Source organism: Mesoplodon mirus, assembly GCF_964341445.2.
Source record: "Mesoplodon mirus genome assembly, chromosome: 5".
NCBI classification, from domain to species: domain Eukaryota; kingdom Metazoa; phylum Chordata; class Mammalia; order Artiodactyla; family Ziphiidae; genus Mesoplodon; species Mesoplodon mirus.
In genome coordinates this window covers 45,324,213-45,340,594 of record NC_138980.1, presented here as the reverse complement: position 1 = coordinate 45,340,594, position 16,382 = coordinate 45,324,213, and the positions used below count along the sequence as shown (strand labels likewise).

Genomic DNA, 16,382 nt, shown 5'->3' with positions numbered 1-16,382 from the left:
CCGGTCCAGGAAGATACCACATGCCATGGAGTGGCTAGGCCCGTGAGCCATGGCCGCTGAGCCTGTGCGTCCAGAGCCTGTGCTCCGCAATGGGAGAGGCCACAACAGTGAGAGGCCCGCGTACCGCAAAAAAAAAATAGAATGTTACAAGAGACGAGGAAGGGCACTACATAATGATCAAGGGCTCAATCCAAGAAGAAGATATAACAATTATAAATATATATGCACCCAACATAGGAGCACCTCAATACATAAGGCAAATGCTAAGAGCTATAAAAGAGGAAATCGACAGTAACCCAATAATAGAGGGGGACTTTAACACCTCACTTACACCAATAGACAGATCATCCAGACAGAAAATTAATAAGGAAACACAAGCTTTAAATGACACAGTAGACCAGATAGATTTACTTGATATTTATAGGACATTCCATCCAAAAACAGAAGATTACATTTTCTTCTCAAGTGCACATGGAACATTCTCCAGGACAGATCACATCTTGGGTCACAAATCAAGCCTCAGTAAATTTAAGAAAATTGAAATCATATCAAGCATCATTTCTGACCACAACACTATGAGATTAGAAATAAATTACAGGGAAAAAATGTAAAAAAACACAAACACATGGAGGCTAAACAATACGTTACTAAATAACCAAGAGATCACTGAAGAAATCAAAGAGGAAATCAAAAAATACCTAGAGACAAATGACAATGAAAACACGATGATCCAAAACCTATGGGATGCAGCAAAAGCAGTTCTAAGTGGGAAGTTTATAGCAATACAATCTTACCTCAAGAAAAAAGAAAAATCTCAAATAAACAATCTAACCTTACACCTAAAGGAACTAGAGGAAGAAGAACAAAGTCAGTAGAAGGAAAGAAATCATAAAGATCAGAGCAGAAATAAATGAAATAGAAACAAAGAAAACAATAGCTAAGATCAATAAAACTAAAAGCTGGTTCTCTGAGAAGATAAACAAAATTGATAAACCTTTAGCCAGACTCGTCAAGAAAAAGAAGGAGAGGACTCAAATCAATAATATTAGAAATGAAAAAGGAGAAGTTACAATGGACACCACAGAAATACAAAGCATCCTAAGAGACTACTATAAGCAACTCTATGCCAATAAAATGGACAACCTGGAAGAAATGGACAAATTCTTAGAAAGGTATAACCTTCCAAGATTGAACCAGGAAGAAATAGAAAATATGACCAGACCAATCACACATAATGAAAATGAAACTGTGATTAAAAATCTTCCAACAAACAAAAGTCCAGGACCAGATGGCTTCACAGGTGAATTCTATCAAACATTTAGAGAAGAGCTAACGCCCATCCTTCTGAAACTGTTCCCAAAAACTGTAGAGGAAGGAACACTCCCAAACTCATTCTACAAGGCCACCATCACCCTGATACCAAAACCAGACAAAGATGTCACAAAAAAAGAAAATTACAGACCAATATCACTGATGAATGTAGATGTAAAAATACTCAACAAAATACTAGCAAACAGAATCCAACAACACATTAAAAGGATCATACACCATGATCAAGTGGGATTTATCCCAGGGGTGCAAGGATTCCTCAATATACACAAATCAATCAATGTGATACACCATATTAACAGACTGAAGAATAAAAACCATATGATCATCTCAATAGATGCAGAAAAAGCTTTTGACAAAATTCAACACCCATTTCTGATAAAAACTCTCCAGAAAGTGGGCATAGAGGGAACTTACCTCAACATAATAAAGGCCATATATGACAAACCCACAACAAACATCATTCTCAATAGTGAAAAACTGAAAGCATTTCCTGTAAGATCAGGAACAAGAAAAGGATGTCCACTCTCGCCAGTATTATTCAACATAGTTTTGGAAGTTCTAGCCATGGCCATCAGAGAAGAAAAAGAAATAAAAGGAATCCAAATTGGAAAAGAAGAAGTAAAACTGTCACTGTTTTCAGATGACATGATACTATACATAGAGAATCCTAAAGATGCCACCAGAAAACTACTAGAGCTAATCAATGAATTTGGTAAAGTTGCAGGATACAAAACTAATGCACAGAAATCTCTTTAATTCCTATACACTAACAATGAAAGATCAGAAAGAGAAATTAAGGAAACAATCTCATTCACCATTGCAACAAAAAGAATAAAATATGTAGGAATAAACCTACGTAAGGAGGTAAAAGACCTGTACTCAGAAAACTATCAGACACTGATGAAAGAAATCAAAGATGACACAAACAGATGGAGAGATAGAACATGTTCTTGGATTGGAGGAATCAATATTGTGAAAATGACTATACTACCCAAAGCAATCTACAGATTCAATGCAATCCCTATCAAATTACCAATGGCATTTTTTACAGAACTAGAACAAAAAATCTTAAAATTTGTATGGAGAAACAAAAGACTCCAAAGAGCCAAAGCAATCTTGAGGGAAAAAAACCGAGCTGGAGGAATCAGACTCCCTGACTTCAGACTATACTACAAAGCTACAGTCATCAAGACAATATGGTACTAGCACAAAAACAGAAATATGGATCAATGGAACAGGATAGAAAGCCCAGAGATAAACCCATGCACCTATGGTGAACTAATGTATGACAAAGGAGGCAAGGATATACAATGGAGAAAAGACAGTCTCTTCAATAAGTGGTGCTGGGAAAACTGGATAGCTACATGTAAAAGAATGAAATTAGAACACTCCCTAACACCATACACAAAAATAAACTCAAAATGGATTAGAGACCTAAATGTAAGACCGGACACTATAAAACTCTTAGAGGAAAACATAGGAAGAACACTCTTTGACATAAATCATAGCAAGATCTTTTTTGACCCACCTCCTAGAGTAATGGAAATAAAAACAAAAATAAACAAACAGGACCTAATGAAACTTAAAAGCTTTTGCACAGCGAAGGAAACTATAAACAAGACAAAAAGACAACCCTCAGAATGGGAGAAAATATTTGCAAACGAATCAACTGACAAAGGATTAATCTCCAAAATATATAAACAGCTCATGCAGCTCAATATTAAAAAAACAAACAACCCAATCAGAAAAGGGGAGAAGACCTAAATAGACATTTCTCCAAAGAAGACATACAGATGGCCAAGAGGCACATGAAAAGCTGCTCAACATCATTAATTATTAGAGAAATGCAAATCAAAACTACCATGAGTTATTACCTCACACCAGTCAGAATGGCCATCATCAGAAAATCTACAAACAACAAATGCTGGAGATGGTGTGGAGAAAAGGGAACCCTCTTGCACTGCTGGTGGGAATGTAAATTGATACAGCCACTATGGAGAACAGTATGGAGGTTCCTTAAAAAAACTAAACCTAGAATTACCATATGACCCAGCAATCCCACTACTGGGCATATACCCAGAGAAAATCATTATTCAAAAAGACATATGCACTCCATTGTTCACTGCAGCGCTATTTACAATAGCCAGGTCATGGAAGTAACCTAAATGCCCATCGACAGACAAATGGATAAAGAAGATGTGGCACATATATACAATGGAATATTACTCAGCCATAAAAAGGAACGAAATTGGGTCATTTGTAGAGACGTGGGTGGACCTAGAGACTGTCATACAGAGTGAAGTAAGTCAGAGAGAGAAAAACAAATACTGCATACTAATGCATATATGTGGAATCTAGAAAAATGGCACAGATGAACAGGTTTGCAAGGCAGAAACCGATACACAGATGTAGAGAACAAACGTATGGACACCAAGTGGGGAAAACGGGGTGGGTGGTGGTGGTGGTGGGATGAATTGGGATATTGGGATTGACATATATACACTAATATATATAAAATAGATAACTAGTAATAACCTGCTGTATAAAATAAATAAATAAAATAAAATTCAAAAAGAAAAAGAAATGTTTTTGTAAAGATAAATGATATGTCAAAAATTAACTGTTATACTTTGCTACTCAAATTATCTCTGGATTTGAAAGAAATTTTTAAAAATCTCTGCAAAAAAAAAAAAAGGAAAAAAGGACTTAGAGATGAATGAAAACAAAAGCACAACACACCAAAACTCACAGGATGCATCAAAAGCGGTGTTAAGGGGGACATTCATAGCTGTAAATGCTTACATTAAAAATTAAGATCTCAAATAAACAGCCTCACTTTGTAACTTAAAGAACTTGAAAAAGAAAAACAGAAGAGATCAAATAATAAAGAAGCAGAAATAATAAAGATTATAGCAGAAATAAACGAAATAAAGAATACAAAAATAATAGAGAGGGACTTCCCTCGTGGTCCAGTGGTTAGGACTCTGTGCTCCCAATGCAGCGGGCCCAGGTTCAATCCCTTGTCAGGGAACTAGATCCCACATGCTGCAACTAAAAGGATCCCACATGCTGCAATGCAGATCTCGCATACCACAACTAAGACACGGCACAGCCAAATAAATAAATATTTTTTTTAAAAAGAAAAATAGGGCCTCCCTGGTGGCGCAGTGGTTGAGAGTCCGCCTGCCGATGCAGGGGATACGGGTTCGTGCCCCGGTCTGGGAGGATCCCATATGCCGCGGAGCGGCTGGGCCCGTGAGCCATGGCCGCTGGGCCTGCGCATCCGGAGCCTGTGCTCCGCAACGGGGGAGGCCACAACAGTGAGAGGCCCGCATACCGCAAAAATAAATAAATAAATAAATAAAAAATAAAAAGAAAAATAATAGAGAAAATCAATGAAACCAAAAGTTGGTTCTTTGAAAAGATTAATAAAATTAACAAACCTTTTAGCTAGATGATCGAAGAAAAAGAGAAAAGACTTAAACTACTAAAATCCAAAATGAAAGTGGGGACATTACTACCGATTCCACAGAAATAAAGAAAGATTTTAAGAGACTACTATGAACTACTGTACACCAACAACTTGGATAATCTAGATGAATGGACAAATTCTTAGAAACACAAAACCTACCAAGACTGAATCACAAGGAAATAACAGATCTGAATAGATCTCTAACAAGTAAGGAGATTGAATCAGCAATCAACATCTTCCCAAAAAGGGAAGCTCTGGATGTGATGGCTTCTCTGGTAAATTCTATCCAACATTTAAAGAAGAACCCTTGTGCACTGTTGGTGGGAAAGTAAAATGGTACAACCACTGTGGAAAACAACATGGTGAACTCTCAAAAAATTAAACACAGAATTACCATATGATCCAGCAACTCCACTTCTGGGTATATACCCAAAAGAATTGAAAGCAGGGTCTCGAAGTGATATTTGCACATCCATATTCATAGAAGGATTATTCATAATAACCAAAATGTGGAAGCAACCTAAGTGTCCACCAAAGGATGAATGCATACACGAAATGTGGTCCACCCATACAACGGAATGCTATTCAGGCTTAAAAAGAAAGCAAATTTTGATACATGCCACAACAAGGATGAACCATGAGGACACCATGCTAAGTGAAATGAGTCAGTCACAAAAGGACAAATACTACATGATTCCACTTACATGAGGTCCTTAGAGCAGTAAGATTCATGGAGACAAAAAGTAGAAGAGTGGACGCTAGGGGGCTGAGGGGAAGGAGGATTGAGGAGTTAGTACTTAATGGGGACATAGTTTCAGTTTTGCAAGATGAAAAGAGTTTTGGAGACGGAGGGTGGTGATGGCAGCACAACAGTACGAATGCACTTATTACCACTGAACCGTACACCTAAAAATGGTTAAGGTGGTAAATTTTATGTTACGTGTATTTTACCAATTTTAAAAATTAGAAAAGAAAAAACAAAAAGAGCTGACGAGTCCTTGCCTGGGCCCAGCAAGAACCTCCTCCTTGGTCTCAGATCTGTACTCTCTGACTCATCCTTGCTCCAGCCAACAGAGAGAGAGAGACCGTCTCAAATCCCAAATGCCTCCCAGCAACCCTCTGTGGCTCTCCACACCCCCACCACAGACCACACGGCCGTCACACTCCCTGCCTCGTCCTCTTGGCCCCACCTGCCTCATCCCAACCATGTGAAAATCACCAGCCTCTCCCATGCCCCAACTCTTGCCCATGCTGGTCCCGCCTCCTGGATACCCTTCCCCCCTTCTTGTTTATCTATCCTGTGGGTCCCAGCTTGGGCTCCACCTGCCCTGGGAGTCTTTCTAGCTTCCCCAAAGGGTCCCCCTACTTTCTCCAAAGCCCTGGGCCAAGCCCTCCATGAGAACACTGGCCCTACTGAAGCATGAAGCCTTTGGGGGCATAAAACATAAATTCTACACGTGAGGGGACCCTATCTGCCTTGTTCAAGGTGCCATTCCTGGCACCAAAAACACTACCCAGCACCCAAAACATCACCCAGAACACAGAAAATAGATACATTTTTACTTTCTATACATCTTTGATGATGGACCGACAGCCCATCTTAAATCTGGACTCCCAGAACAAAATGCAGTAATCAGCTTCTGTTCTGACCAGCGAGGAAGACTGCCCATAATGGGGACACGCACATCCATGAAAGCAGCCTGAGAAACCCCCAGCTGAGTGCTTGGTTCTGTGCTGAGCATGTACCATGGCATCTCATGCCAAGAAGGGGAACCCAGCTCAGCAGTAGGTCCACCCGCTGGCCAACCCACTAGCCCCAGGGTCTGAACTTTCATGCCTAACTGGTTTCTCAGGGCAAGTCACCACTACCTTCTGACACTAAGCATTGAAAGAAAAAAGCCAACTGCATCTGGCAAGAATTTAGCACAGCACTGCTGCTTCAAGGCGAACTAAAAGAGAAAACAATGTAGAAAGGAAATGTGCTGAGAGAAGCAGCCTGTTTTGCGGGCAGGAGCCTGAGTCCCCTGAGGAGCGAGGAGGGGTTGGGTGGGTGGAATTGAGTTCATGTTCCAGGGAACTGTAATCATTTTAATGAGCTCGTTATATAAACAGAGCGGATAGAGTTACCCCAAGAGGGAGTTGTTAAGAGGCATGAAGCCCTCAAATTTCATATTTCATGGGCAGATGTTTGAGGCTGCAGAGGGATTTGGGGCTGACTTCATAGCTTTGAGTTTTATGTGTTAGAAAAGGATGCCCAATGTCTTACTCAGATGTTGGTGTCAGATCTCCAGGCAAACCGACTGGGAACCATCTTTCATGAGTGCCTCTGAGTCAGCCCACAAAGGCAGCAAAGGAAAGAAATCATACTGTACCTGATGTTGATACAGTGCCAAATCCACGTTTCAGGGAAGTAGGTCCTTTTCCTCTTCTCTGCTCTATGAAAATTTTTTTTAAAAAAGAAAGAAATGATTAAAGTTTCACAGACATAACTTAATTCTGTTACCTGGCAGGTAAACATTCTACTTGATTAGCCTATAACGTGTTAGTTCTCTTACCCAGCAGCTTAATATTCTACACATTTTAATTCTCTGACCTGGAAAGGTTAGTATTCTACTCTAATAGGACATAATGTGTTAATTCTTTCAACTGGCAGGGTTAACATTCTACTTGATTAGGACTAGTAAAAGAGAGGCATCAAAGGCTTGACAGAGGCTTCTTAAAATGACAGTGGTGCCTCGCATCCTGAATTCAGAAGGTAAGAAGGGCCACAGGGACCACCCCATGTCCTCTCCTTTGTTAATTTCCCTCCCTGGGTTTGCCATGTTTTTCTGCATCATTACATAGAGCTCTCCTATCCCCTTTCCCCTTTCCTCTGTGCTTTCACTTTTTTTTTTTTAGTTTTTTTTAATTGAAGTATAGTTGACTTACGATGTTGTGTTAGTTTAGTTTCTGAAGTACAGCAAAGTGATTCAGTTATACATATATACATTCTTTCATGTGCTTTCATTCTTGGTTTATCCTCAGAAGCCTCATAGCCCACCTTCCTCAGGGGCTGTCCTATTCTCCTTTTTACAGTCTTTATTGAATGTGTTATAATATTGCTTCTGTTTTATGTTTTGGTTTTTGGGCCCCGAGGCAGGTAGGATCTTAGCTCCCCAACCAGGGATCGAACCTGCACCCTCTGCACTGCAAGGCAAAGTCTTAACCACTGGACTGCCAAGGAAGTCCAGGGACTGTCCTATTCTTAAAAAAATAATATTAATAAGCCCTACTTGACATCTGGCAAAACTTTTCAAGATTAAAAATGCTCATATCTCTTTCAACCTGAGGTTACCTCTCCCAGGGATGAACCCTGAAATTAACCACAGACACATGGGCGAAGACAGACTATGGTGTGGTTCACTGCAACACTGTGAGAAATAACAAACAGCCAAAATCTCCATCAATAGGGCGTTTGGTTAATCAAATGATAGTACATTCACAGTGGAATATTACACGTCAGTGAAAAAGGGTGAGGTAAGTATATATGTACTGGTATGAAATGGTTTCTAAGGTTTATTGCTGACTTTAAAAAGGAAGGCACAGAACAGTATTATAGTATTCTCCCATTGCGTTTTTTTAAAAAAATCCTTGTGTATACACAGAAAATTTCAAGAAGGATATCTAAGGAATTATTGACCATTATTGCCTCTTAGAAGGGAACGGAGGACCTGGAGGTGGGAGGGAGACTTCCATTTCATTATATACCCTTTCATACTCTTTGAAAAATAATTGAACCACATATGGTTAAGAAAAATATCCTTCAGAATAAGGATGCATTATCCAATTACAAAAAGGCACAAACACTTGCTTTTTGAGGCATTTCTTACGCCTTTCTGCATTGGGATTTACTATTCCCTTTGAGGTTTTGGGTTTCGAGGCTGCTTGCATATCCACTTCAGGCCAAGCTCTCAGGAGGCACGCACATGGGAGACTCCAGGCTTCCAGAGTAGTGTCTGGCTGAAGGATGTTCAGGGGCCAATATTCCACCTCCTCACTCAACCACATCTCAGAAATGCCTTCGTGTGTGTCCAAAGTACCATAGGGGGAGCGTGGTCTGCCTATGCCCTGATGTGGAGTTTGGAAACGAGGACCCCTGTGGGCCTGTTAAATGTGTGACTTGGGCAGGAAGAACCTAGGGGATTCAGGTATCCAGAAACCACTGCAGAGGAGACTGAGGGGACTGGGAAGGTTCCCAATCTGGGCAGAGAGGGCTTGAAATAAGAAGAGGGCTTTCATAGACAGGACTGCCAGGGTGGGAGATCCTCTGGGCCACATCTGGCTCAGAACAAGGGCTAAGGAGTCTGGGTGCCACCCTCAAGGTCTCCAAAGAGACCCAGATGCTGGGGCACTGCTAACCACACTGACCCCATCCCTGGCCCACTTGGTTCTGTGCTTCTCATTGAATGAGTTGGCAGGAAAGGGTACATCCAAGGCCTGCCTCCCCTTTCCCAGCCTACACACCCCTAAATTCAGAGAGAGTGAAAAGGCAAGGTCTTCAAAACACCCTACCCCTCCCCAAGCTGGCTGGAGTTGAGGAGCTAGTGGGAGAGGCAGAGAATGAAGAAGGTGGGAAAGAAGACAGGTGGGTGATGGGGGAGCAGAAGGGAGGGGACAAAGGGAAAGATAGGAGAGAATAAGAAACACTACCTCCTGTGAAACAAAGGTTTCCATTGAGACCAGGCACAAAGCCACAAATCTAAGTGGGAGATGTGAACTCCTCTCTCTCAGTAATTGATAAGTTAGCAAAGAAACAAAATGAGCAAGGATATGGAGGGTTTGGGCACCATCTACCATAGACTTGACCAAAAGTACTCATAGAGAATCCTATACCCAATGACAGGAGCTTGGACATTCTTTTCAGCTAGATATGAGCATTTACAAAAACAGACCATATTCCACATAGCCAGTCTCCAAAATAAAAACCAGATGATGGGTATCATACAGACTGTTTGTGATCATAGTGGATATCATACAGACCATGTTCGCTGGCCATGATGCACATCTGGCACAAATTTATAAAACACATAAAATAATAATAATTTAAAAAATCACTTGAAAATTGAAAACACATCTGGGTAAGTCATTTGCCACATCTGGGCAAATCAATTTTTCTGCTAGTAAGAATCTACTTGGAAGCCAGCAATAATGGAAACACTTCATAGCACAACTTGGGTGCAGCCAAAGCAACACTCTGAGGCTTAAACATTTGATTTAAAGTAAGAAAGACTGAGGACTTCCCTGGTGGCACAGTGGTTGAGAGTCTGCCTGCCGATGGAGGGGACACAGGTTCGTGCCCCAGTCTGGGAAGATCCCACAAGCCACGGAGTGGCTGGGCCCGTGAGCCATGGTTGCTGAGCCTGCGCATCTGGAGCCTGTGCTCCGCAACGGGAGAGGCCACAACAGTGAGAGGCCCGCGTACCGCAAAAAAATAAATAAATAAAAATAAAATAATAAAATAAAATAAAATAAGAAAGACTGAAAAGTAATTACTTGGTGTCTAACTCCAAAAGGTAAAGAATTGGAGGGGAAGGGGGAAGAGAGAGGAAGAGAAGGAAGGAGGAAATGGTGGGAGGAAGGAGAAAGGGTAATAGAAAGAATTTTCTAAGCAGAGTCTCTGGGAGTGGGAGGATCAAACCACAGTTTCCCACCCTGCCCCAATTTGTCTGTCCCTAGGCAGATCTGCTCCCCTGTTACACCTTCCTTCTCTTCTGCATCCCCAACCCCTAATTCCATGCACTTGGATGGGTCCAAGGACCAGGGGAAGCAGGGCCAAAGTGCTCAGTGCCCCAGCCCACTAGGCCATTGGTGAGTCTGGCCCCAAGGAGACATTGGGCAATGTCTGAAGACATTTTTGGTTGTCACAACTGGGGGTAGGGGCAGGGGGTTACTGGCATCTGGTTGGTGGAGACCAGGGATGCCACTCAACACCCTACAGTGCATGGGACAGCCTCACTGCAGAAAATGATCCAGCCCCAAATGTCAACAGTATGAGTTTAGACAACCCTGCTCGAGGCAGTGGCAATTACCTGGGGGGTTGTCTGGAGGACACTGCTGCCATCAGGCTCCCTGTGTGGGGCTGGAAGGCAGGGACAGCCTCATCAGTGTACAGACCGCCATCTTGCCGGTGGTTCAGGCTCACCAGGTCTGTCATCACCACCAGTCCTGTTTCCTAGGCAACAGACAATGCCCAGACCCACAGTGGGGAAGTGGACATTGTAGTCCCAGAGGTCACTGCCCCAACATCACTGCTGCGTAGCCCTGAGGGAGTCAGTTCTCTCTCCAGGCTTGGTGACACGGACTAAGGGGGTTATGGGACCCAGTAACCATCCAGGGCAGAGCAGAGGGGAGGCCACTGCATTTGTGGTCTAGGCACAAAAGGCCACATCTTGTATGATTCCATTTATATGAGATGTCCAAAGCCACAGGCAGATCAGTGATTGCCAGGTGCTGGGGGAGGGTGGGTGTGGAGTGACTGCTAATGGTGACAGGTCTCCTTTTGGGGTGATGGAAATGTTCTGGAACTAGACAGAGGTGCTGGTTTGCACAGCACTGTGAATGAACTAAATGCCACTGAATTGTTCACTTTAAAATGGGCTAATTTTCTGCTATGTGAATTTCACCTCTATTTAAAACAAATCAATTGGTGCAGTGCCTAATCCGGACCAAGAGCCAATGACTGTGGGCTGAAGTTATTACTGTTATAAGATAGGGACTTCCCTGGTGGTCCAGTGGTTAAGACTTCACCTTCCAGTGTAGGGGGTGCAGGTTTGATCCCTGGTCGGGGAGGTAAGATCCCACGTGCCTCATGACCAAAACACATAAAACAGAAGCAGTTGTAACAAATTCAATATAAAGACTTTTAAAAAATGGTCCACATCAAAAAATTATTTAATAAAAAAATATATATATGTATATATATTGGTATATATATTTGATACAGCAAAATGTTAACTGTGGGATCCAAGTGGTGGATCTACAGGTGTTCGCTAATTCGTTCAACGTTTCTGTATGTTTGAAAATTTTCCATAATAAAAATGGGAAGAAGAGGATGCCTTTTATTTATTTATTTATTTATTTATTTATTTGTCCATGCCACAGGGCTTGCAGGATCTTAGTTCCCCGACCAGGGATTGAACCCAGGCACCAGCAGTGAAAGCACAGAGTCCTAATCACTGGACCACCAGAGGATTCCCAAGGATGCCTTTTAAATGATTTAAAACCTGGGATGAAAAGTGCCCTCATGCATTTGAGCGGAGACTGCCAGCATGCTAAAGTGGGCTAGAATGACATTTGTGTGTATTGCATCTCCAGCAGCGCCCTGGTCCCCGGAGCCAGGAAGGAAGGGGACAGATTTGAGCTATAAATGTCAGCAAGGGTGAGGCCACCACCTGAGAACACGGCACCTGCACCCATAGTGTAGGTTTTCCTTCCACCAAAGCACTTTCATCGTCATTGCTCCAGAACAAGTTCAAGTTATCAATGGATACTCATTCTGCTCTCGTCCGTTTTGCAAATTGGGAGGGTCCACATATGAGCTTCCACTGGGGAGAATCAAAAAAGAGTCTGCAATGCTAAAAGTTTGGAAACTTCCACCCCAACCCATCTCTGTACCCCGAGACCCTTTGTTTCAAAGGGAAAGGAGCTCAGAAGGGGGCAGTGGGGTCCAAGACCACCTCTCCTTACGGCAAAGGCAAACCCGGAGTCCTTGGTGACGCCCCAGGGCCACAGGAAGATGGAGGAGCGCCGGCGTCGTCGGGCCATCAGCCCAGCCCACCAGAAGGGCCCATCCTCCCTGGACACCCCAAAAGCATCAGAAACATCATAATCTTCCAATTCCCGGAAAACCTACAAACAAAGGGGAGCAGTAACTGGTCAACTGAGGGTTTCTTTTCAACCCAAACTGGCCTGGCAGGCTCCCATCTCAACATCCTCTCACATGTATCACTTGGAACCAATCTTAGAAGACAGGAGTTGGTGGCATTAACCCATTTTTAAGATGGGCAGCGTGGGGCTGAAGAGGTGGGACCCGGACAACGTCACATTGGATTTGACTCCAAGATCTTTTAACTGCACCCAAACAGTGACAAGGATGGGGTTTGCTGAGAATGAACCCAGTGAAGAGAGACAATCTTGATATATACGGGGCTTTTCAGTTATTGGAAAGGAAGAGACGCCCGTGAAGATGCTGGAGCCCAGCGCCCAAGGGCCCCTGCTCACCTGGGTGGGAGTCAGCCGAAACCCAGACCTGAGCAAGTAGATGCTCTTGTCAACCGCAGCAACACACACGCAGCTGCCGCTTGCAGCCCTGACCCGCAGATCAATGACTTCCCCGGGTTGGGTCTCATTTGCTGAATATGTCAGTGAAACCTGGACCCAAACACAGCAGAAAACTCAGGAGCTTGGCCAAACTCTCCAGACCCACCCACTCACCCTCTCTGCCCTCCAAGAGTCGGTCCTCGCCAGCTCAGCTGGGACCCTGGCTTTGCTGCCCAGATGAGGACAAGGATGGGAGGTTGAATGACGGGAACTAGGCTGGTGCAACTGGTACATTCTGCGCAGAAGATGGGAGGGGAGAAGAGAGGTGGGGAGATGGGCAGTGACAGAGGACATGTTGCAGCCAGTTTGGGAGGGTGCAGGGAGAGGACGTGGGGGGCGGAGCCCGTTTGGGGGGATGTGAGTGGTGTCCCTTAGGTCTGGAGCCCAGCAGGGACAGAGAACAGCTGACCACTTTTCCTGTGTGTAATGAATGCAATCCCCATCTGGGTGAGTTTTGGAGGATCTCCAGTAAAGACGCAACTTAGGATCCTGAAGGTAGGGCAACCCTTAAAAGTCCTGCCTGTCGTACTATGTGAAGTCTGACTGGCAGCTGTGCGCAGTCCATCCCAGCCTCGACACCCTGGGGCCCTCAGCCCTGATGACTCTTGCCCATCTCCTCTCCCTCCCCCAGTTTGGTTCCCGATGATCTACCTGGTTTTCAAAGAAGGTCTCAACAGCAAACTGGAGGCTGTCAGCCACCCCTTCTCCATTCTCCCTGACGTAGAAGGCCAGCAGGCGGCCAAGGGGGACCATGCTGGGGGTCACGGTCAGCCGGAGAGAGGTCACGCACACACTGACCTCTGCTGCTGGGGCTGGAGAGGGCTCTTAGACAAGTGAAAGGTGGGGAGAGACATGAAAACTCAGCATCCCACAGTAGAACCACTGATGCCCCAGTTGCCCTGGGGGTTACATAGGGTGTAGCATGAAGAGATGCCAGCCCAAGGCTGGCCCAGGGCAACTACTCCATGGATACTCACATCCCCTGTTATTTCACTCAGAAGGGAAGATAAGCCCAAGAGGATGTGGGTGCACAATGTCCAAAGCACCATTCAGGCCAGTGGTTCTCAACCATGGCACTGCTATTCCCCAGGGGACATGTGGTAATTTTGGTTGTCACAACTTGGGGGTGTTACTGGCATCTAGTGGGTGGAGGTCAGGGATGCTATCCAACACCCTACAATGCACAGGATAGCCCCACAGAGAATAATCCAGCCCCAAGCATCAGTAGTGTGGAGGATGAGAAAGTGACTTGGATGAGAGAGACCCCGTCTGACGTACTGTCTGCCTGTCTGCCTGCCTTCCTATCCATCATCCATCTATCCAATTATCCACCCATCCATCCATCTATGACTCTATCTAACCATCCATCTATCAATTTATCTATTGATGATTCTATCTATGAATCTGTCTCCCTATCTATCTATCTATCTATCTATCTATCTCAGTGATTCAAACCCAGGAGTCACTTTTCCCCCTAGAGACATTGGTGATATCTGGATACATTTTAGGTTGTCATACTGTGTGTAGGGGGGTTGCCACTGGCATCTAGTGGGGGGCGACCAGGGATGTTGCTCAGCACCCTACAGTGCACAGCACAGGCCCCATCACAAAGAATATCCTGCAAGTGTCCATAGTCCCTAGTTAGGGGGTCCTGCTTTAGGCAGAAGGGCTGTGAAGAGGAGGGGGCCGGGAAGACCCAGGGGAGGAGGTGGGTCTTGTGAGGAACATGTGGAGTCAAGGAGAGGGAAAAGAAGGACCCCTAAATGGGGAATCAGTCTGGGCAAAGGCAGAAGGGGCCTGGCAGATGGCAACCTGGCACAGCATGGGCCTGTGCAGGGGCCCAGCCCATGGCAGCCTCAAGAGGAGCTGCCTCCAACAGCTGGTCACTGCCCAACCTCCTGGCCCCAACCTGGTCTTGCCTGGGACATGTGCCCTCCACCTTGAGGCAGGACCCCTCCTGGCTGCACCCTGCCTACTCCTCCTTGCTGGGGCGCCCACCCCAGTCTCAATGGTTCAGAAAGAATATAGGAACCTCCAGCCTGTGGCCTAGCTCACCTGTCTCGGAAAGGTGCATTAAGCGGATGGGTTTCTCCGGGACTGCCCGCTTGCTTCTCTGCTGGGTGATGTGGGCAGGCTGCTGGCCCGAGAGCACAATGTTGCCCCTTGCAGCCACCTCATAGTACAGAGTGAAATTGCAGGGACACGTGGACTTCACTGGGAAATGGGCATCCTCCCCGACCTGTGGGAGACATGTAGCATGGGGAGCCATGCCTGGCACCCACAGCCCAGCACCAATGCCACAGCCTACCCTAGGGAGAAGGCCACTGTGGGGCCACAGGGAGGCCAAGAAAGCTGAGGGAGGAGCACTGGCTTCAGAGCTGAGTGCTCAGCATCTGGTCCTGGCTGTGGCCACATCCCCATGGCAACCTCAGCTGATGCTCTGTAAATGGGGCTGTGCTGTGGATGAAATGTGATAAGGGTATGGAAACTCTCAGTGAGGGCAGTGTAGTAAGGATCTGAACCTAGCCTAAGAGAGGTCTGGCCTTTGTCCCCTGCTCCTGGAAGGTGATCTTTAAGGCCTTGAAATGTCCTGCCTGATGAATCTTTGTTTACCTGGGGTCTGGGGCCACACCAGATACTAACAATATAATTTATGGTAGGGACATTGGGCCACACTATATCAGTTTGCCCTCTGGAGGGGCTGAGACTAGGGTCGGCCAGGCAGGTGGTCAGCCATGTCTATGTGACTAACCTCCAATAAAAACCCTGGACACTGAGGCTCAGGTGAACATCCCTGGTTGGCAGTACACCATGCATGTAGTCACACATTGTTGCCGGCAAAGCAACACTGTCCTTGACTCTGTCGGGGGAGGACAACTGGAAGTTCACATTCAGAACTCACCTGGCCCCTGCCTTATGATCCTCTTGCCTTCCCTGATTTTAATCTGTATCTTTCACTGTATTAAACTGTAACTGTGATTCTAACAGCTTTCAGTGATTCTGTGACTCCCTCTAGAGATTAAGGAAACTGAAAGTGGTTTGGTGACCCCCCAAATTCTGCAGTTGTGGGGGGGATGGTCTTGGGGACTATTCCCTAACTTCACAGGCACCAGTGCTGGCAATGGGCTGGAACTTCTCATTGGATATACACTTGATGAGTTGGGTTCTATCAAAATCCCCAAGTTTCCAGAGGGGGTTTGGTCCTTTCCCAACATCAGCG

At 44.9% G+C, this 16,382-nt stretch overlaps 1 protein-coding gene across 1 annotated transcript in view; it reads right to left on the bottom strand.

Annotated features, from left to right (window-relative positions):
* The window catches only part of CPAMD8 (C3 and PZP like alpha-2-macroglobulin domain containing 8), a 100,158-nt gene that overhangs the window by 50,586 nt on the left and 33,190 nt on the right, over window positions 1-16,382 (bottom strand). Inside the window, exons 14-19 of the mRNA XM_082623069.1 lie at window positions 15,218-15,401; window positions 13,814-13,986; window positions 13,064-13,213; window positions 12,530-12,691; window positions 10,873-11,015; window positions 7,177-7,239 (exon numbers count right to left, since the gene is read on the bottom strand). Coding sequence (XP_082479195.1) covers window positions 7,177-7,239; window positions 10,873-11,015; window positions 12,530-12,691; window positions 13,064-13,213; window positions 13,814-13,986; window positions 15,218-15,401 — 875 coding nt within the window. The remainder of the gene's footprint in view (window positions 1-7,176; window positions 7,240-10,872; window positions 11,016-12,529; window positions 12,692-13,063; window positions 13,214-13,813; window positions 13,987-15,217; window positions 15,402-16,382) is intronic.